Genomic DNA, 23,849 nt, shown 5'->3' with positions numbered 1-23,849 from the left:
GGATGAGCTGCCTTTCCTCTGCTCTGCAGTTTTGAGGGCTCCAGGGGGAATTGTGCAGGATAGGCACATTAATCACCCATAAATGCCCCAGTATCCACATTGGCCTTTTTCGTCAGGAGCAGGTGAGGAGCCCCTACCTTTGTTCTGCCCCGACCCACCTCTCATTCAACACTACATGTGCAAATCCACCATCTGATCGCATGTGGGATTTCTTGCCTATAAGGAGCCCTATCCACAGTCACAGCCCCTTCACAGTGAAAACCAAACCAGCATTCCAGCTCTGGTCAGCCTCAGAGAAACACCCAGGAACAAAAAGAAACTCAGGCCAAATCAAATCAGGAATTTACTATCTGAACATACAATGTTAAACATATTTCTTCAATGTGACCATGATGTAATATGGGGTTGGAATGTGCCGAAGAGCCTGGAATTTACATTTAGGGTTCCTGATTAAATAGTGTAGATCTCCAGATTTGGGTTTGGCAGTACTTCTTTATGGTCATATGGACTTCATGGTCTTAAATGAGTGGCATGGGTCACTGTTTAAGATCAAATGGAACAAGGCAAAGGAACATTGACAGTATGAACTATATCTTCTATAATTCCCCCTCTCTTTTATACAGATTGTTTTAAGATGCCCCATGACACGGTAGAAATTCAACTCTGCATTTCTATTTAAGGAGGCTAATAATGTCCAAAGTCCTTAAAATCAGATTTGTATATGAAACATTCAGGGTTGTATATACAGATTACACAGTTAAAACCGATCACATTTCCGTGCTGGCTTTAAACCCTTGGGTTCACTGGGTTTTGAAAAATTAGTAAATCCTCTGCTTCTCTAGAGTGGAAAGGATAGAACAATATAGGCAAAGCTATACAGGGGTATAGTCAACAACCAGAAGTGTGTGTGTGAGCATTCTGTACGTGCATATCTGTGTGTATCATGATATAACAGCAGGTCTGTGGACTATTCAAGAACAGGCTTAGGGGCCCATTTCCAATATTTGTTTAAATGTGATTGCTTCAGTACCAACCCCCCATGGCACCAGTCCCTGAGCCCCACCCCTACCCAGCTCTCTAACCCTGTGCCATATGGGACACAGTGGCCCTCATTCCTGACCAGGGGGAACCATGTAATGGACCAGTGCGGCCTCTGAGCCTGACACTCCTACCATTGTCCAGTCTAATAGTTATTTTTACAGGTCTTGTTTTATACAATATTTTTTTTATTCAAACATCATTACCTTTTTGGATCTGTAGTTTCATTGGAATACTGAAACTCACATGATATGGAGAGGGGTGCGTTGTTGAGAGGGCGTTTGGGATTATATTTGGCGGTGCTCATAACACTAAAGATCTGCTATGGCTCTAAACTGTTGCTTATGTAAATTGTTCATGAGAAGGAAAATGCTCCCCTAACTCAAATCATGTGCACCTGTACTAGCCTAATAAGTCAACCCCCTGACAGTGTGTGTGTGTGTATTATATTACACTGCCGAGTCAAAATTAAATGAATCACATTCATCTAGTTATATGATAGGTCTAATGAGCTAATCTGTCCTTACTGTGGTGTGCACAACTTTAACTTGGAATTGAGACGCTCTCACTAGTCTAGCAATGAAAGTAGTCCTGGAAAGGCACCAGCAATTTTACTACCTCCAGACAAAACAAAACAGAATCCAAACAAAACAAACCGTTCTACATAAACAGGCCGCACAACAATAAGGACCAGTCAGGGTTTTAACCAAGTAGACAAACCAGAACTATTCAATTTATCAGATCTAATCTCTCACAGACAGTCAGAGACGGGTGACAGAGACGAGACAAAGACAAACACCGGAGCGTATGTGTACCTGTAAGGGGGGTCCGGGGGTGTCTGGTGAGGAGAGGCTGGCTTGGCTGGTGATGCTCTTCTTCAGGCTGTCCACCTTCTCATAGGTCCTCTTCTGCCTTCCTGTCATCTCCAGCGGCGCCAGGGCCGGGATGCTATGATTACCTACCCTGCTCAGCAAACGGCTGGAGGAGTGGACGTCTTCTCGCGCCCCCAGGCCTCCAGCCTTCATCTCCCTCATGGTGTTGGAGCGGCTCACCACCTCCCTCATCTCCAACATCAGCCTCTCGTTGAGGGCACACAGGTCCCCGCTGCTGCCCACTGAGCCTGGTCTCCCCCCGGCCCCCACCCTCCGCCGGCTCTTCCTCCTCAGGCTGGGTGAGGGCCCAGTGGAGTAGCCAGAGTCCTGGTAGGTGATGGTGGTCTGGGGCCCTGGAGGTGTGTGGAAGTCCTTGCTGCTCTGCCTGTTGTGGCGAGCCTCCATTGCCCTCAACACACTGGCCTCCAGGGCCCGCCATGTCTGCTTCTTCTCCAGGATACCTGGCATCACTGGGGTCCCTGACTCCCTCTCGGGCTGGGCCAAGAGAGGGTCCGGCCGTGGGGTGGGGGTGCGGTTGAGACCAGCGGAGTTGGACAGAAGGGCCTGTTTGGGGTCCACATTGACCATGTGCCTGATGCCCTCCAGGCCAGCAGGACTGTAGTCAGAGGGGTTCCTCTTGTGCCTAGAGATTGAGTGAGAGGAGCCAGGGTGCTGGAGGAGCCTGAGCTTCTGCAGGCTGTGTGTGGGGGTGAGGCGGGACAAACCATCAGGCCCATTATGGAGGTTAGCCCCCTCCACCTCCATGTCCGCAGGAGGCTCATCATAGATGGGACACTGTGATCCCTCGTCATCGTAGAGGGGAAGTGTGGAGGCATACTGGGGTGACACTGACCTGGGGGTGCTGAGCTGGGACCTGAGATTGCCTGGGGTTTGGGGAGGGTCAGAGGACACCAGATAGAAACTTCCATTGCCCATCTTCCTTAGGTGGTGGGCATCGGTGGCCATCTTGCCAGAGGGAGCGGTCTTGTAGCCCTGGGCAAAGCAGGAGTGGGCCCACGGGGGCTTGCTGCTGACGGGGAGGAGGGTGAAGGTCTGGTGGCCACTGGGCTTGGTGTGTGTGTTATGGTGACGGAGTTGCAGGGCCGGGCTAGATGGGCCTCCAGGCTGGATCCGACTGACACTGTTCACGTTGACCAATATGGCTGCCTTAGACACTGGGGAAGGCTGCCATCTCTGAGAGAGCTCCCTGGAAAAGAGAGATAATGAGGTAAAGGATGAGATCTGGGTTTAGATTTAAAGATATATCGTACACTCATACACTACCGCTCAAAAGTTTGGGGTCACTTAAAAATGTCCTTGTTTTTGAAAGAAAAGGAAATGTTTTGTCCATTAAAACAACATCAAATTGATCCGAAATACAGTGTAGACATTGTTATTGTTGTAAGTAATTTACAACAATAACAATGTTGTAGCTGGAAATGGCAGATTTTTTATGGAATATCTACATAGGCGTACAGAGGTCCATTATCAGCAACCATCACTCCTGTGTTCCAATGGCACGTTGTGTTAGCTAATTCAAGTTTATAATTTTAAAAGGCTAATTGATCATTACAAAACCCTTTTGCAATTATGTTAGCACAGCTGAAAACTGTTGTCCTGATTAAAGAAGCAAGAAAGCTGGCCTTCTTTAGACTAGTTAAGTATCTGGAGAATCAGCATTTGTGGGTTCGATCACAGGCTCAAAATGGCCAGAAACAAAAAACTTTCTTCTGAAACTCGTCAGTCGATTCTTGTTCTGAGAAATGAAGACTATTCCATGTGAGAAATTGCCAAGAAACTGAAGATCTCGTTCCCTGCTGTGTACTACTCCCTTCACAGAACAGTGCAAAATGGCTCTAACCAGAATAGAAAGAGGAGTGGGAGGCCCAGGTGCACTACTGAGCAAGAGGACAAGTATATTAGAATGTCTAGTTTGAGAAACAAGTCCTCAACTGGTAGCTTCATTAAATTGTACATGCAAAACACCAGTCACAATGTCAACAGTGAAGAGGCGACTCCGGGATGCTGGCCTTCTAGGCAGAGTTCCTCTGTCCAGTGTCTGTGTTCTTTTGCCCATCTTAATCTTTTATTTTTATTGGGCAGTCTGAGATATAGCTTTTTCTTTGCAACTCTGCCTAGAAGGCCAGCCTCCCAGAGTAGGTGTTCTAAAACTTTTGACCGGTAGTGTATGTGGAAGCCAGGAGATACTAAATGTGTTTATGTTAATTAACAGTCAATTACCGCGAGACCAGCAGTTATTTGCTTGACATTCAACGAATACAACATTTTGTGTGACCGCCACAGCCCTACACACTTCTATCCACCTGACCAAATGTGACTGAAACAACTCCTACCATCTATCTGATTACTTTAAGAATCAAAAGGTTAAGCATGCGTTACACTATTAGCAGCACAGACCGAGGATTAGAAAAGCCCTTCTGCCCTCCCCCTCTACTTTATAGTCAATAACACACTAAACAATATTAAACCTGAATGCCTCTGTCCTTCTGCAGCCAGATACCTAACAGACTGACCCACTGCGTCACACACTTCCTCCTAAGGCTCAGGACAGGAGTCACTGGGGAGCTGAGCAGGGGTGTAGGAAGAGGACAGAGAGGAGGGAAAAAAAGAGGCGGAGTGGTCTCTGTCCCCACACCTACCCCCTAGCTACCGTCTGTAGTTTGTAACAATACAGAAACAATTCCCCTGGGGCTAGAGCTTCCCAAGCCAAGCGCAAAACGTATTTACACCCTTCTTACCTCCCAGCCACTGCATTGCATTCTCTCTGTCTTCCTCTCTGTCGGAGTCACGCCATTTCAGTGATTTGAATGTAAACAGTCTCTTCAAACAGTTGATCAGATATAGCTTCCACAGCCCATAAACAGTTAGGCCTGAGCCACCTCCCAGCATAGCATTGCACATACAGTCCTGTCCCAGAGGAGCAGAGACTAGTAACACGCTGCAGAGAGGATTTTAAAATGTTTTATTTAACTTAGACAAGTCAGTTAAGAACAAATTCTTATTTTCAATGAAGGCCTAGGAACAGTGGGTTAACTGCCTCGTTCAGGGGCAGAACGACAGATTTTTACCTTGTCAGCTCAGGGATTCGATCTTGCAACCTTTCGGATACTGGCCGATGCTCTAACCACTAGGCTACCTGCCTCCCCATGGAAGCCATTTCAAAACGGCCAGTGTCTGGGCTGCGTTAGTTCTCACTGCAGAGTGTGACAGCCTGAGGTGGGAGACAGCTGTAAATGTGCTGCTGCGGCTGTCTGAGCTCTTTGAAATGGGGGACCTTCTGTCATGGTCTGGGTTGGTGATGTGAGTGATGTTACCTCTACTTACGATCTTGAATTTTGGTCTGATATTGATACAAACCTTTCTATTGCAAAATTACATAATTTGCCAATGCAAAAAAACAAACATGTAAAATGACTGTTATTTATACAGTGGGGCAAAAAAGTATTTAGTCAGCCACCAATTGTGCAAGTTCTCCCACTTAAAAAGATGAGAGAGGCCTGTAATTTTCATCATAGGTACACTTCAACTATAACAGACAAAAAAAAAAAAATCACATTGTAGGATTTTTAATAAATGTATTTGCAAATTATGGTGGAAAATAAGTATTTGGTCAATAACAAAAGTTTCTCAATACTTTGTTAAATACCCTTTGTTGGCAATGACAGAGGTCAAACGTTTTCTGTAAGTCTTCACAAGGTTTTCACACTGTTCCTGGTATTTTGGCCCATTCCTCCATACAGATCTCCTCTAGAGCAGTGATGTTTTGGGGATGTTGCTGGGCAACACGGACTTTCAACTCCCTCCAAAGATTTTCTATGGGGTTGAGATCTGGAAACTGGCTAGGCCACTCCAGGACCTTGAAATGCTTGTTACGAAGCCACTCCTTCGTTGCCCGGGCGGTGTGTTTGGGATCATTGTCATGCTGAAAGACCCAGCCACGTTTCATCCTCAATGCCCTTGCTGATGGAAGGAGGTTTTCACTCAAAATGTCATGATACATGGCCCCATTCATTCTTTCCTTTACATGGATCAGTCGTCCTGGTCCCTTTGCAGAAAAACAGCCCCAAAGCATGATGTTTCCACCCCCATGCTTCACAGTAGGTATGGTGTTCTTTGGATGCAACTCAGCATTCTTTGTCCTCCAAACACGACGAGTTGAGTTTTTACCAAAAAGTTATATTTTGGTTTCATCTGACCATATGACATTCTCCCAATCTTCTTCTGGATCATCCAAATGCTCTCTAGCAAACTTCAGACGGGCCTGGACATGTACTGGCTTAAGCAGGGGGACACGCCTGGCACTGCAGGATTTGAGTCCCTGGCGGCGTAGTGTGTTACTGATGGTAGGCTTTGTTACTTTGGTCCCAGCTCTCTGCAGGTCATTCACTAGGTCCCCCCGTGTGGTTCTGGGATTTTTGCTCACCGTTCTTGTGATCATTTTGACCCCACGGGGTGAGATCTTGCGTGGAGCCCCAGATCGAGGGAGATTATCAGTGGTCTTGTATGTCTTCCATTTCCTAATAATTGCTCCCACAGTTGATTTCTTCAAACCAAGCTGCTTACCTATTGCAGATTCAGTCTTCCCAGCCTGGTGCAGGTCTACAATTTTGTTTCTGGTGTCCTTTGACAGCTCTTTGGTCTTGGCCATAGTGGAGTTTGGAGTGTGACTGTTTGAGGTTGTGCACAGATCTCTTTTATACTGATAACAAGTTCAAACAGGTGCCATTAATACAGGTAACGAGGGGAGGACAGAGGAACCTCTTAAAGAAGAAGTTACAGGTCTGTGAGAGCCAGAAATCTTGCTTGTTTGTAGGTGACCAAATACTTATTTTCCACCATAATTTTCAAATAAATTCATAAAAAATCCTGTCATAGTTGAAGTGTACCTATGATGAAAATTACAGGCCTCTCTCATCTTTTTAAGTGGGAGAACTTGCACAATTGGTGGCTGACTACATACTTTTTTTGCCCCAATGTATAAAACCACCAGTTTAATAGAGTTTAATATGGCACAGATTGGGCTACATTACAGTAACCATTGCAGGGGAAAGAAGGAATTTATGCAAATTGCCAAAGACCACATATAACGTAGCACAATGATCACATGCTGGGCACATTATACATACACCCACATATCATCAGGTTACTACTCAAGACAAGTGGTCAATTAACTTAATGGATCTGTCTTATTTATGACTTGTCTCATTCTCCAGTTGTGAGTGGTTTGGTTTATGACTGATGTCCCTGTAGAGAGAGAGAGAGGGGGGAGGGGTCTATTTCCTGTCTTGGCCTGTAGAGCATCAATATATGAAAGCACATTGTCTAGGTCCCCACACAATGAGCTGAGATCAAGACAGCATCACTGCCATGACACTACATTCCCATACTATTTTATTTATTTCATTTAGCTAGGCAAGTCAGTTAAGAACAAATTCTTATTTACAATGACGGCCTATCCCGGCCAAACCCCGGACGATACTGGAGGAATTGTGCACCACACTATGGGACTCGCAATCATGGCCGGTTGCGATACAGCCTAGAAACGAACCAGCGTCTGTAGTGATGCCTCTAGCACTGAGATACAGTCCCTTAGACCTCTGCGCCACTCTGGAGCACAAATATACCCGAGTTCTAATTCTATCCACACGCTAAATGATGTCAGTCCTGTTTAACATGACCAGAAACAAAAACATAAACACAATCCTCTGCTTGGAAGTTGTTTTGAGGTTAAACCAGAGTCACAGAATATAATGATAGGATAGGAGACATGCTAAGTCTAGCTCCCAGTGGTGAGAGCAGAGCTGGGGATTTCATCTGGCTTTGTGTCTGTTGTTCACTTGTCATTGTCACACCACACCCAGGGTGGTACAAACCGGGCCAGGCTAGTTTTTTCAGCCCTGCAGCATTGTCACACCACACCCAGGGTGGTACAAACCGGGCCAGGCTAGTTTTTTCAGCCCTGCAGCATTGGCACATAATGTTGATTGTTAGCACAGCCAGTGTGCAGTAGAAGATTATCATGATCATATCTGGCTTGATGCCAATGCCCACAGTAACGCTATATACAAGCTTTCCTCACTGTAGCAGTCCTAATCCAACTATACTGTACTTACCACCCAACTAGCCTGATCTCACTTCTAAAAGAGAGACAGAGCGTTAGAAAGCACAGTGGTAAGAAAATGTGAGTGAAGTGGGAGGACAGAGAAAGAGAGATTCCACTTGCTTTGGTAATCTAAACATATGTTTCCCAAGCCATTTGAATTGAACTGAGAGATGGAGAACGAGAGAGAATGAGAGGGAGATTAGTTGTGGGAGAGTGCCATCGGGAATGAGTGGAAACATTGGCAAGATAGTCCTCTATCCATCTTTTTTAAATTTGCTATACTCCCTGACTGTCTAGCTTTAGTGAGCTGGACAGTTAAGTAACTGTATAAATGTAGGTCCATTTGAATTCCTACACAGTTTCCGTTCAGTTTTTGTTATTTTAAATTAGTGAGTTTGTTCGATTATTTTATTTAAAAAAATGTTTCACTCAAACCACCCATGTGGTCCGTATGTTTGACATCCTTGCATTAGGCAATGCATGGTTCTGCTATCGTCATGGCAACGCCCCTCTATGGAGCAGTGGCCCATCTAAAGACTACCTACAGATTTTCTTAAGCAGACAGACACTCTTAAGTAAGATAAATATGCCAGTCCTGAGCTTACTGGTTCATTGACACTTTGTCAACATGTGTGCTTTACCAGAATCATAAATAGCCTGTGTTGTAGCCCTGTGTTCCATCACACCGACCACAGTGGCTGTTGGGTTCTCTTCACATAATGTTAACTAAAGGGATTATATTCCACAATCAAACGGAATATGAATATTACCAGTGTCATGACGTTGCCCTGTTGGTGTGGTTTATAACCCCCATAAATACCATTCCCCATTTTCTCTCTCTACTCTACAGAATGGACTCTTGGAAAGCCCTTTGTTAACATAAAGAGAGTATGTTCATTTCAAAAGGTTGGGAACAGAACAATATTTCAGTAATCCAACCAGTTGAAAGTATCCGTTTGTACTTAAAGAATATGATGTCAGATCAGTTGTCGTCTGAGACATTATTACTGATGATTGGACGACATTAACTGTATCTTGGAAAGTCTACAAATTCTAGTCTATCAGATTCACATGGAATTGTTGTGCAATTTAAATGTTTAAATATTAAACTATTTGTGAAAAGATTAAATGTAATTTTAGTTTTTAAAATGAGAGAATTATTTTCATAAGTCAAATATGCTCAATCAGTGGCCACGCTCATGTGAATAGGCATTGGTTGGAAATGATGAACCAACACCTTTTCTACATTTCTATAAGATCCCCAATGACCCAATTCACGGCGAACTAAGCCAACTTCAGCGTGAGCTCTGGTTGCAAATGCTTGAACAACTACAACCTAACGAAATTAACATTGTGTTCCCGATGATGTGAGGACTGATGGCCATATGTTTAAAAGAGCAAATTTCAATGTGAGGGTGACGATCGCCATGCTGGAAAGATGAATTTTGCCTATACCAGCCAGAATACAGCATGAGCTTATAGTATGGCAAATTGGTGTGAACTTTGAACTCTTATTCACTAAAGAAATGATACATCCGAGACATCGAGTTATCAGCAGCAGCTGTAAATGTGCGTGGCCTAGGAAAGGACGAACAATCTCCTCAGAATGACAGGGTACTTTCAACGCAACCCAGCCTTCCATCTTCGACTAACCTATCGAAGCGCAGCTCAGAGTAAATATATTTCTTGCATTTTCCTTTTCCGAATGGGCGGTTATTTAGAATGCATAAGATTCTGTATTTACGATATCATAGCTTCATAAAGGTTTGATAGAGACCCAATCCTTTTGTTCCTCAGTCTTCCCGCGCTTTCATTCAAACCCAACCCCCTTTCTTTGTGTAACCAGCCGCCATATCGGTTTCGTCCTCTAGGGACGTTTTCTTTTAGGACATAATTAGTAATCAATGTATGATCCATCCTGTGTATATGTACTTCTGTGTGACTATTTAGGTATTTAGTAAATAAATTATTCAACCAAATTTTGTATTGCTGATTCAACTGGTTAGCCAGGGTTTGTGAAGATAACCAAGTTTTACGACTTTCAGATGAGACTGAATAAGGCGACAATTAATAATTGTCTGCTATTGATATAAAAGATTACCAGGTCTTTAAGAGTTTATTCGGAAGACAACGGCTCTATAAACATTATTCCGTGGTGCCCCGACTTCCTAGTTAATTACATTTACATGATTAGTTTAATCAGGTAATATTAATTACAGAGAATTGATTTTGTAAAATAGCATGTCATATAATTTAATCCATAGTAAAGACACGGCACCAGCACTCAGACAAAAGAACAGCCCATTTTACAAGATGCATCTGGTTTTACACAGGGATCATCTTCAGATCACCCATTCACCGTTGTCCATAGATATACACATTACTTAAGGCGCTGGCTAATATACGAGACCTTGAGGAAAACCGAAAGATGAAATTAAGTTAGAATCCTTTACCTGACTGGGTAATTAGATTGGGTTAAGGAGCAGCAAATCCACTTAACGGTCAGCAAATTTTAATTTGTCGACAGCTCTGGTGTCTTACGCCCCTGTCCGCTGCTCCTACCTCCACTCCTTCAGTGTGATTGTGGTAGGAAAAGCTATAGCTGAATATACATATTAAGCTATTAGCAAGAAATGTTCTTTCTTTCTTTCTTTCCTTTCAGGAATAACCTTGGTTGGAAAACTCATCAGCTCAGTCACTGTGGGGGATAGGGATATGGATTGGAAAGTACCCCTAACATACAGGGAATAGTGGGGGGTCTGAAAACAGGGGTTATTATTATGATCCTCTGGCAGACAGGAGAGGAAATGAAGTTGTCTAGGCCAGGCTCTGAGAACAAACACAAACACCTCAGAGCTTTGGACAATGAGATCACCACACTCTGCATAGAGGAAGGAAACAAGTCAATTTCACAGCCAATCCACAGATACTACTAGCCTCTACCCATGACACATGGTTCAATACATAACTTTATGCCATAGGAAACCTACAAGTGGAATATGCCTTGGCAAAACTGATAGGACAACCTGTAACAGAGACAACCCAATCGAGACTTAGAAAAGCAGGAGTGGCAGAGGGGTGAGATGAGAAACAGGGGACCTGCAGAGACACCTCTGAGGTTAGAGACCCAGCTGTCGTGAAACAGCTGAACGCACCTCCCTGCTCTGAGACATCATGTCTACCAGCTACACATAGCTCCCACTTCCACCCTACGCAATCTCCCCACCCAGCTAGGGGCCCTGGGGCAGGGCTGGGGACAGTCACTGGGACCCCCACCAGTATCCAGGCTGTGGGACATGGTGACAGGGAGAGACCATCCCAGCATTGGGTCAGAGAGACACATATGGAATCAGATACACCATCAGAACACACTCCTCGGATTACAGTGATAAAACCACATCCTCTCAATTAACACTGATCTGGAGGTGTGTCATGTGAGCCACAGAAACACCATGCTCATATTGCTCATTGATTCTCATGGTTGAGGTGAATGGATACTTTAAGTCAACTGATATAGCATGCTTGTCATGCCAGAGACTGGTGCACATGTGGTGCCACTGGCCTTCATCAGAGCAATGGAAGGCGTCTCAGCATAGCACAGTACTCTGTATATGAAGACATCTAGGTCCAGTAACATGGGAATGCTTAAAGCAGGCTGGACGTGCTGCTCTAGTTAAAAAAAAAACATAAAACAGTTGGTCTGTAATCTAGTTCTGAGGACACCATAAAACTTCAACTTCACAAAGAAGAAAGTGAAACTGGAAGAGAAAGAAATAAGGACATTGTCACAACGAGCGCCAGCCACCCAGACCCATTTAACCAGATCGTTATGCTTAAAGTTCAAAGTGTTACCTCTTAACTGGAAAAAACGACACCATAAGAGTCTGACTTTAGTCGACATCTGGCGAGAGCCAAGAAATGATCTTACCAAGCCAGGAGCACAGAGATAAAAGAGTACACGTGCTATTTCCAAAGTCTTTAAAGTGCTGCTGTTAGTCCAGACTCAGAGAGCACGCACAGACGAAAGTGGCAGAGCTTGTGTCAGACCTGTAAACATCCAGTCAATGTGTGACTCAACTATTTAAAACACAGACTCCTCCTAATTTCCTAAATCAATCTACTGGTGATGTCTCTACTATGAGTCAGAGAAATGTGATGATAACCAGGTTGTATGTACTTTTGCTTTCATTTGACAAGCCGAGCAGGGAATTTTTTTAATCTTCCAATTCTCAAAACCCCCAAACATAACTTTTTCTTGCCCTCACATCATCACCATACAGTCTCATAGGGATGTGTCACAGGGCTTTTGTGTTGTGTCAAAATATGGCAAAGAATAAAGTTTAAAGTTTTATTGGTCTTATGTACAGGATACACATGGTATACCCCATTCAACGAAATACTTACTTGCCAGTTCCTTCTCGACAATGCAACAACAATAATAGATAATACAATATAAGAATACGAAAATAAAGTAAATGGCTCAGTAGAATAGAATAAACATTTTAAATTTGACATAATACAGGAAGGCACAATTTATAGTACAATACTCACACTTGTATCAGAGAAATGGGGGATCGAGGGGATAATTGTGTAGTATTAGGGCTTCCTATCGCTACGTATTAGGGCTTCCTATCGTAATGAAATCTGGACCCAATGAGCTACATCTTGGCACAGAAAGAATGTGCCTTCATGAGAATCTCGTTGTGCAACGCCGATAGCACACCGACCCAAAACAACAAGTTAAAGGTGTGCTTGATCTTCGCCAGGCTGCCTTGGATTGAATCCTTTTGAGTGTGGCTATATCACTAGGCTAATGAAAAGGCACATACTATTAATTTGGTCCCTTGGTTCACTATTCACCATACCTTCACTTCTTCCTCAGAGAGGAACACTTGTGCTTAACTGAGGGCATGTCTTCCTTTGGTGACCCATTCTAACCCCGAGGCCAGCCCACAGGACAATAAAGTGCTATGACCTGTATGTGCCTTCAACAAGCGGGACACTTCCACGACAACGTATCAGTACCCTTAAGGTCCAAATACAGAAAAAGCAACACGGCAAGATATCCCAACTTCTACCCCACATGTAACCCCCCCCCCCAGATACACACACAGGTCATCAGTTGTGAAATCCAGTACAGATGTTGTAAGCAAGGTGCTCCTGAACCCTTTTTGACCCTTCATCATTTAAACAGATCAGATTCTCTTGCTCTAGCACTTCTGCATGTGATGGACATGTCTACCCTGGGACTTTCAGGTATTTTCCCGATGAGTCGTACAGGGTCAGAATAACCAGAAATACTCAGGTCATGTGACAAGAGTTAGCCAATGAGTAACAGATTTAGCAGTCTGCTTGCTGTCACATGAGAAAGAGAAAGTGTGTGAGAGAGAGAGACTATTTGCACATCATTACAACATTGTATCTAGACATAATATAACATTTGAAATGTCTTGATTCTTTTGGAACCTTTGCAAGTGTAATGTTTACTGTTAATGTTTTATTGTTTATTATCTAGTTCACTTGCTTTGGCAATGTAACCATATGTTTCTCATGCCAATGAAGCCAGATGAATTGAAAGAGAGAGAGAGAGAATCAACTAAACACTGCATAGGATAAGACAGATGGTATGTTGTTGGAAATTCAACAGGCAGATGTACACTGAGTGTACAAAACATTAAAAACATCTGCTCTTCACTGAGCAGGTGAATCCAGGTGAAAGCTATGATCCCTTATTGATGTCACTTGTTAAATCCACTTCAATCAGTGTAGATGAATGGGAGCAGACAGGTTACAGAAGGATTTTAAGCCTTGAGACAATTGAGACACGTATTGTGTATGTGTGCCATTCAGTGAGTGAATGGGCAAGACAAAAGATTTAAGCGCCTTTGAACGTGGTATGGCAGTAGGTGCCAGGCGCACCAGTTTTTGTCAAGAACGGCAATGCTGCAAAGTTTTTCACACTTAACAGTTTCCTGTGTGTATCAAGAATGATCCACCACCCAAAGGACATCCAGTCAATTAGACACAACTGTGGGAAGCATTGGTGTCAACATGTGCCAGCATTCCTGTGGAACACTTGACACCTTGTAGTCCATGCCCCGATGAATTGAGGCTGTTCTGAGGGCATAAATGGGTGGGGCAAGTTAATATTAGGAAGGTGTTATTAATGTTTTGTACACTCAGTGTTTACTGTATAACAACTCCTGAGGTGTATTGTTTAGAACTAAACAAAGGAAACCTTGATTGTAACAACTGTGATTTGGAACTGTTTCCTCTGAACACTTCTTTCTCAAACGTTATCAACGACTGTTAAATATGATTTTCTGAAAAGATTCTTTGAAATACCGCCAATATCAGCAAAGAAAGAACGGGGAACTTGGTCAAACTGAAGTAGACATTATACACAAAATAGAGGAACCTAATTTTCACTCCTGTAAAAACAGATGCCATACTTCCCCCCAAGTCGTTGAACAAACTAAGGCTAATTGGTCTGCTTCTTTCAAAAAGACCCCTACGTACCACATGTGTCTACCAGTCTCAGAGCCTTCAACACTACTGAACAGCTGAGCCTAGTCATGACGAATCAGCCAGACAGATGGGAAGAAGAGAAGAGCACAGGTCTGAATTGTTCCTGTCCTCTCCAACCCCAAACATGAAACTCTAACTCAGTTTGTTTTCATCCATTTAGTGTTGTCACATTCCAGCTTCTCTCCTCATTTCATGGTGATATGTAATTAAAAGTCCAGAGAGAGACCAGTGAAAACCACCATATGGCTAACTGGGATGCACAGCCCATAAGAGTCCCACACAGCTGCCCATTGTTTTGTGGAGACATGGAGACTTCTGAGAAAAGTTTAGTAATTAGGTATGACCGCAGAGTGGTGGAGTTCCCTGTGGAGCAAACCCTTCTGAAGGACGGAAGGTCAGCAGACAAGCAGACTGTACCTCCACCAAGGTCCTCTGACAGAGAGGGGTGAGCAATTAGTTTCCCTTCTACCTTACATAATCAGGGTCGGAGGTCAGAGGGTAGGAGAGACTCCTGCTGGCCCCAGTGAGGATAGACCCAGGACCCAAGCAGAGAGCAGACGGACAACTGACAAGACACTAACACCTCTAGGAACAGCAGGGTCTCCTGTTTAGAACTAACTGGAATGTAGAGGTTCTGCATGTTATTACCCAAAAACAGACAACACTCTTTCACATCTCTTGTCTAAAATGATATTAAAGAGGACCTCAGTCATGTGTGATTTGGCTTCCCCCACCAGAGACCCCCATTTGACTTTGATGGGGGGGCCTTGGGTTGTTTTAGTCAAATGAAATGAGTGTATATGGGGCCGGAGAGGAAGTGAGCAGCACAGGGGCACTGAGACAGCACTAGTGGCTGCGGGCAAGGGGAAATAAATAACTGGCATGTCTGGAATCTGCCTCTGAAGGGGATATGCTGGTTTGGACAGTGTGTGTTGCCACAGCGCTGAGCACATGATGGGGTCTTTGAATGGCTCTTACTGTTAGGGGTCTTTCTACCAATGTGAGGGGAGAGGGCATGTCATGTACTTTATGACTGCACTCGTCTTCGCATTTGGTAGCAATTTACTTTAAACGGCCGCGGTGTGATTCACAGAGATATTTATGGAAATATGGGGCATGTGGAATGTCAAGATAAGTGAGAACGAAAATAAAGGAGTCTGAGATCTCACTGGTCAAAAGTCTAAATAATACAACAATGTCTCATGCCCAAAGCCAACATGCCACATGGTGGGATAACAATCAATTTTTTGTTATTACCATGTCCTCTTTACTGAAATATAATCAAATGTTTAAGTACAACTACATCCCCCCTATTAACAGTCATTTGATTCAACAGTAAAACAGAGACATCAGACATACTTCAGTGACTCCTCGGTTCCGTCCGAGCTGCTGCCTCCCTGAGTTGGTCCTATGTCCTTGGTCTCACTCTCGCTGTGGGTTTCAGTTTCAGGGGTTTTGGGGACGGAGTTCTCCTGCTCTGGGAGAGAAGTGCGGTGACCCAGGCTCCCTGCCCCATGGTGCTCTGGAAGAGGGGTGCGGCATCCCTGGCTCCCTGTACTCCCAAAGCTCCCTTCCCCTAGGTGCTCTGGAAGAGGGGTGCGGCATCCCTGGCTCCCTGTACTCCCGAGGCTCCCTGCCCCTAGGTGCTCTGGAAGAGGGATGAAGCATCCCTGGCTCCCTGTACTCCCAAGGCTCCCTTCCCCTAGGTGCTCTGGAAGAGGGGTGCGGCATCCCTGGCTCCCTGTACTCCCGAGGCTCCCTGCCCCTAGGTGCTCTGGAAGAGGGATGAAGCATCCCTGGCTCCCTGTACTCCCGAGACTCCCTGCCCCTAGGTGCTCTGGAAGAGGGGTGCGGCATCCCTGGCTCCCTGTACTCCTGAGGCTCCCTGCCCCTAGGTGCTCTGGAAGAGGGGTGCGGCATCCCTGGCTCCCTGTACTCCCTGCCCCATGGTGCCTCTCTCTGCTCTCCCCGGCCCGCTTGGCCTCAGAACAGTGCTTTATAGCCTGTAGCTGAGACAGGGGCACTATGTCACCCCCCTGGGGTCGGTGCCAGATAGTCCGCCGTTCCACGGAATTGTAGTAGTAGAAGCGGCCGCTCTGGGGGTCAAACAGCTCCCACCACTGTTTACCATCGGCCTGACGAATGGCGGTGCCCAAAGGAGGGTCCCATCCGCATTCGCTGGTGGCCAGGTTCAGGTACATGTGCTCTCGAGAGCGTGGCTCCAGGATCTCCACCCAATCAGGACTGAAAACAGACACAAGAAATAGTGTTGTTAGAACTGAGAACAACGAGGAAGAGGGAAACAGATTTGAAGCCATTAATAACACAAATAATTGGTTCGGTCTGGAAATCCTGCTGAAATGACCATCCCTGTTACATGCTGCTCATCCAACAAACAATCTGTAAACAACTTACACAGTCAAACACGGACTACAACGCAAACACCTTCAGATGACCCATATGGAGAGTATGAATGTTAGCGACCACAACACGTGTCCATCTGTATGTGAGACAGTGCTATAGAACGCTGGTTCAGCAGTGATGTCAACCATCTGGTGGGCAGAGGAGCAGCAAGAGTGTGTCTGTAATATTCGACAGGTGGACACACTCAGGACAGCACTAGGACCACAGCCAGCAGGCCTGGAAAGCACCATCCGCTCCAGCAGCATCACACAGGGAATGGCGTAAGGAACACTAGCAGCTAACTCAGCAGAAGACAGAGGTTCGGGTGGGGATTGGGAGACACTGGCCCACATACACACAGACAGGGTACAGGAGAATGTGTCGTTAAGGGGGTAACCTGTCAGATTGAATCAAAATGTGTTCCTGACTTAACTGAAAAGTGATACAGTTCTACAAGCTCATTCTGATATTTGATGATGAGTGTGATGATGTTATGATCTAGTTATCTGATGCAGAGCAGCTTTAAGAGTGCCAATGAATCCACGAGGGACCACAGCCAGCAGGAGCCTGTGTCCTTCTACTGGGCTGAGAACCAGGCTTGGGACTGGTGAGGAGAGAGGTAGAAGGTAGACACAGGGTCTCTTTCCCTTTCCCTCCAGTTTGGGACAGCTTGGGTACCTGTGGTAGCGAGGGGGCGCAGGGTGCCCAACACGGCCCCACAGTACCTAACGCATGCCCACATTTGTTCCTTGTGATCCTGCCAAATAAGTCTTTGGATCATGACGGATTGGCATGATGTGAGGGGGCAACGTTTACAATGTTTACTGGTATCGTCCTGGACCTACCAAGCAGTCAATAGTCCTATTCCACACACCCCACCCACAATTGGCCCAGTATCGTCCGGGTTAGGGGAGGGTTTGGCCGGCCGGGATTTCCTTGTCCCATTGCGCTCTAGCGACACTCCTTGTGGAGGGCCGGGCGCCTGTAAGCTGACTGGTCGCCAGCTGGACAGTGTTTCCTCCGACACATTGGTGCGGCTGGCTTCCGGGTTAAGTGAGCAGTGTGTCAAGAAGGAGTGCGGCTTGACAGGGTCGTGTTTCGGAGGATGCATGGCTCTCGATCTTCCCCTCTCCCGAGTCCGTAGGGCAGTTGCAGCGATGGGACAAGACTAACTACCAATTGGATATCATGAATTTGGGGAGAAAAAAATATAAAAGTACAAAAATAAATAAATGTTACTACTGATGCTCTGTGGCTAAATGATGCTCCTGTGGTTGGATATTATAATATTATTTTGAAACGTTATATATTTTTGTATTTTATTTTTGCCTCTTGGGACCCCTATGGGTTTAGGCCCTGACTCACACAATTGACCAGCCACATTGATTTATTATGCAGTTTATTAATTTTTAAATTATTAATTCATTTATGAATATACATTTTTTATTTTAGTCTTCCCTGGTGATCTAGTTTTGAGTATTCGGCGCTGTCACCGCCACGGCCCGGGGTTCGATTTATTTAAAGTTAAACACTACTCTAAATGTTTTATAACAATCTAAAATTAAAACATTACACATGCTCGTGTGACACCTGATTTTCTTCAGGATAACGTGTTCTAAATTGAAGCAGGCATGATGTATTGGGAGATTGCTATGGTTATACTCCTGAGAGTACCCCACAAAAATCAGAACGGACAATATTGTATGTGAAGCCTAGACACAATACATCCACTATGCCAGAGGTAAGACAGTGCTTCAGAGAACATTGTAAAATATATGTTCTCACAATGCTGTTGTTTTGCTCTTAATATTCTCTAGATCTGATAACACATTCCCTCTTCTCCATGGAAGGTACACTGGCCCTTTGTCCTCCATCTGGGTCAAGGAGACGTCTGTACCACATGGTTATTCTCTAGGATGACTAAAAATAAGTCAAATAGAAAAACACCTCTCCAAACAGAGAACAAGTGGCAGAGCAGAGCGCTGCACCGAAACCAAAAGACCAACATACACACGCAGACTCTGTGTCAGAGGTCTCATTCTGAATAATAACTTTATCTATCACCCACAATTGACAGTTTGGTCCCAAAATAACTTGAATATGTTAAATGGCGTTTTCCCAGAAGGCAGAACAGCTGCATTCTGCTCATGGTATCTCCTACATTGTTTTAAAACAACCCAAAGTGTAAATGGCAATTTTCCCAGAAGTGCAAAACATAGGAGTGGACATTGCATTGTCTAAAAATAGGGCAACACACTGGCAACACACAACACACTGTCATTGTTATGTTTTGGCTTTTAATCTAACTCAAATTCCAGTCCAGCTTAAATTGATTCCTTCAGAGAGAAACTATTGTGAAGAAACGGTTTTCTTCACAATACAGTGCCTTGCGAAAGTATTCGGCCCCCTTGAACTTTGCAACCTTTTGCCACATTTCAGGCTTCAAGCAAAGATATAAAACTGTATTTTTTTGTGAAGAATCAACAACAAGTGGGACACAATCATGAAGTGGAACGACATTTATTGGATATTTCAAACTTTTTTAACAAATCAAAAACTGAAGAATTGGGCGTGCAAAATTATTCAGCCCCCTTAAGTTAATACTTTGTAGCGCCACCTTTTACTGCGATTACAGCTGTAAGTCGCTTGGGTTGTCTCTATCAGTTTTGCACATCGAGAGACTGACATTTTTGCCCATTCCTCCTCCTCCAAACCCTAACCCGGACGACGGTGGGACAATTATGCGCCACTCTATGGGGCTCCCAATAATGGCCGGTTGTGATACAGCCTGGAATCGAACCAGGGTCTGTAGTGACACCTCTAGCACTGAGATGCAGTGCCTTAAACCGCTGCGCCACTCGGTAACATGAACTCTTCAACAACCTATGAAATGTTGTTGCTCCTTGCTGAAACAAGCAAGGTGTTGTAGCCTCGGCAACACTCCCCACAATGCAGCAGCATCACACATGGAAAGTGAATGACTAGAACAGGCTTGAAACCTCTAACCCTGTCAATTTGACTGGTAAACTCAGAGGGCTTGCAGTTGCGTCACAAATCACCTAGCAAACGTACCAGGCCCCATGTTGGAAGACCAAATTCAGTCTGTTGGAATGCCTCCAATTGTCAATGTATTATTAGCTAGCTTGCTATAGAAATTTAGTGTGCAGGCTAACTCAAATGAGCTGCTAACGTAACGTCCGCTAGTTAGCTGGCTATACAGTATGTAAAGTTAACTAAGTGAATTAAATATCACCAGCTTAAAAACGTAATATTTGCTAGTTAGCTAGCGATCTTGATGTATTTATCGATGTAATTCTAAATGCATTTGAGGCTAGGTTCACTACATGACCAATGGTATGTGGACACCTACCTGCTCATCGAACATCTTATTCCAAAATCACAAGCATTAATATGGAGTTGGTCCCCCCTTTGCTGCTATAACAGCCTCCACTCTTCTGGGAAGGATTTCTGCTAGATCTTGGAACATTGCTGCTGGGACTTGATTCCATTCAGCCACAAGAGCATTGGTGAGGTCGTGCACTGATTTTGGGCGATTAGGCCTGGCTTGCTGTGGGTGTTCCAATTCATCCCAAGGTGTTTGATGGGATTGAGGTCAGGGCTCTGTGCAGGCCAGTCAATTTCTTCCACATCGATCGACAAACATTTCTGTATGGACCTCGTTTTGCGCTCAGGGGTCATTGTCAAGCTGAAACAGGAAAGGTCCTTCCCCAAAATGCTGCCACAAAGTTGAAATCAAAGAATTGTCTAAAATGTCATTGTACACTGTAGCTTTTAGGGGCCAAGCCCAAATCATGAAAAACAGCCTCAGACCATTATTCCTCCTACAACCGTTACAGTTGCCTCTATGCATTAGGGGAGGTATTTTTCTCCTGGCATCTGCCAAACAGATTCGTCCGTCGAACTGCCATATGGTGAAGCGTGATTCATCACTCCAGTGAGAGCGTTTCCACTGCTCCCCAGAGTCCAATGGCAGCGAGCTTTACACCATTCTAGCCGACTTTTGTCATTGAGCATGGTGTTCTTAGGCTTGTATAAGGCTGCTTGGCCATGGAAACCTAATTCATTAAGCTCCCGATGAACATTTCTTGTGCTGACGCTGCTTCCAGAGACAGTTAGGAACTCGGTAGTGAGTGTTGCAACAGAGGAGATTATTTTTAAGCACTACACAGTTCGGCACTCGGCTACGCCGTTCTGTGAGATTGTGTGGCCTACCACTTCGTGGCTAAGTCGTTGTTGCTCCTAGATGTTTCCACTTCACAATAATGGCACTTACATTAGACAGGGGCAGCTCTAGCAGGGCAGAAATGTGACGAACTGACTTGTTGGAAAGGTGGCATCTTATGACAGTCCCACGTTGAAAGTCACTGAGCTCTTCAGTAAGGCCATTCTACTGCCAATGTTTGTCTATGGAGATTGCTTGGCTGTGCTCAATTTTATACACCTGTTATACACCTGCGACGGGTGTGGCTGAAACAGCCAAATCCACTAATTTGAAGGGGTGTCCACACACTTCTGTATATATTGTGTATGTGTACCCATGTTAGGACATCTTGTGGAAAAAAAAGTTTTAAAGTCACACACAATGCATAAACCTATTATAAACAACAGCAGACCAACCCTGCTGGGAGTGCAGGCTTCTGTTTGAGCGCAGCACTGAGACACCTGATTCAATGTGTCAAACCTAAATAGTTAATAATCAAGTGTGCTATTGCTGGACTGGAAAATAAGTCTGCTCCCCCCATAGATCAGGGATCAGTGGAGCGAGGTTGGTCACCTCTGGTGTTGACTTTATTTTGTACACCTGAAATTATGCTTGAGTAACAATGGCTTACTTGTTGCTAAAATGTCTAACCTTTACATACAGTATGAGTTAGCTTACTTGTACATTTTAAAATTATATGAAAGTCCTGATTCTTTGAAGTGAAGTGTTTTAAACTTGTTTTAAAATTGTTAGCTTAACTGTTATTCAAGATGAACTAGTGTCGATGTTGATTAATCACAGATCACAATCCTGAAATATAGAGGGAAAGGAAATCAGTCTCTAATTTGTCTGTTTCTGTGTTGTATTCTCATATGAACATGACCTTTCTGTTCAGTCATTAGCTCTCCAATTAGTTTTATTTGATTGTCACACTCTTTTCAGGATATCAGCCATGTGAACCCATTTTGCAGCTGATAATGGCATGCAACACCAATGCAGCCATAGGCTTACAGCAGTGGTTCCCAACTCCAGTCCTTGAGTACCCCCAACAGCACACATTTTTGTTGTGGCCCTGGACAAACATACCTGACTCAACTCTGAGGACCTGATGACTAGTTGACAAGCTGAATCAGGTGTATTTGTCCGAGGCTACAATAAACCGTATTGTTGAGGGTACGCGAGGACCGTAGTTGGGAACCACTGGCCTACAGTATGATGGCATTTAGCCTTATGGGCATTTGCAATGCATCCCTTGACATTGTGCATCTGAATCAGAGAATAGCTTTACTCACACATTGTTTACATATTGTTGTTCTCAATTTAAAAACGATACCAGTAGACAATGTATATGAGGCTAATCATTATATTGGATTTTGTAAATGCCTTGAGCTGACATGAAATTGTTAAGTGCAAATCCAACCCTTGGAATATACAGTGCCTTGCGAAAGTATTCGGCCCCCTTGAACTTTGCGACCTTTTGCCACATTTCAGGCTTCAAACATAAAGATATAAAAATGTATTTTTTTCTGAAGAATCAACAACAAGTGGGACACAATCATGAAGTGGAACGACATTTATTGGATATTTCAAACTTTTTTAACAAATCAAAAACTGAAAAATTGGCCGTGCAAAATTATTCAGCCCCCTTAAGTTAATACTTTGTAGCGCCACCTTTTGCTGCGATTACAGCTGTAAGTCACTTGGGGTATGTCTCTATTAGTTTTGCACATGGAGAGACTGAAATTTTTTCCCATTCCTCCTTGCAAAACAGCTCGAGCTCAGTGAGGTTGGATGGAGAGCATTTGTGAACAGCAGTTTTCAGTTCTTTCCACAGATTCTCGATTGGATTCAGGTCTGGACTTTGACTTGGCCATTCTAACACCTGGATATGTTTATTTTTTAACCATTCCATTGTAGATTTTGCTTTATGTTTTGATTCATTGTCTTGTTGGAAGACAAATCTCCGTCCCAGTCTCAGGTCTTTTGCAGACTCCATTAGGTTTTCTTCCAGAATGGTCCTGTATTTGGCTCCATCCAGCTTCCCATCAATTTTAACCATCTTCCCTGTCCCTGCTGAAGAAAAGCAGGCCCAAACCATGATGCTGCCACCACCATGTTTGACAGTGGGGATAGTGTGTTCAGGGTGATGAGCTGTGTTGCTTTTACGCCAAACATAACGTTTTGCATTGTTGCCAAAAAGTTCAATTTTGGTTTCACCTGACCAGAGCACCTTCTTCCACATGTTTGGTGTGTCTCCCAGGTGGCTTGTGGCAAACTTTAAACAACACTTTTTATGGATATCTTTAAGAAATGGCTTTCTTCTTGCCACTCTTCCATAAAGGCCAGATTTGTGCAATATACGACTGATTGTTGCCCTATGGACAGAGTCTCCCACCTCAGCTGTAGATCTCTGCAGTTCATCCAGAGTGATCATGGGCCTCTTGGCTGCATCTCTGATCAGTCTTCTCCTTGTATGAGCTGAAAGTTTAGAGGGACGGCCAGGTCTTGGTAGATTTGCAGTCTGATACTCCTTCCATTTCAATATTATCGCTTGCACAGTGCTCCTTGGGATGTTTAAAGCTTGGGAAATCTTTTTGTATCCAAATCCGGCTTTAAATTTCTTCACGACAGTATCTCGGACATGCCTGGTGTGTTCCTTGTT

At 44.3% G+C, this 23,849-nt stretch overlaps 1 protein-coding gene across 2 annotated transcripts in view; it reads right to left on the bottom strand.

The window, feature by feature from the left end:
* LOC110493252 (rho GTPase-activating protein 39) overlaps window positions 1-23,849 on the bottom strand; it is a 43,852-nt gene that overhangs the window by 6,655 nt on the left and 13,348 nt on the right. The window contains exons 2-3 of one of the 2 annotated variants that reach the window (XM_036950623.2): window positions 15,922-16,806; window positions 1,854-3,117 (exon numbers count right to left, since the gene is read on the bottom strand). In XM_036950623.2, coding sequence (XP_036806518.2) covers window positions 1,854-3,117; window positions 15,922-16,806 — 2,149 coding nt within the window. Of the gene's footprint in view, window positions 1-1,853; window positions 3,118-11,962; window positions 12,189-15,921; window positions 16,807-23,849 lie in introns of those variants that run through there. The other variant, XM_090206024.1, reaches the window with a different exon arrangement.

Source organism: Oncorhynchus mykiss, chromosome 17 (assembly GCF_057628025.1).
Source record: "Oncorhynchus mykiss isolate SJ-2025 chromosome 17, ASM5762802v1, whole genome shotgun sequence".
Classification (NCBI taxonomy): domain Eukaryota; kingdom Metazoa; phylum Chordata; class Actinopteri; order Salmoniformes; family Salmonidae; genus Oncorhynchus; species Oncorhynchus mykiss.
Note: the sequence above shows the minus strand (reverse complement) of the source record. Positions and strands in the feature narration are given on the sequence as shown.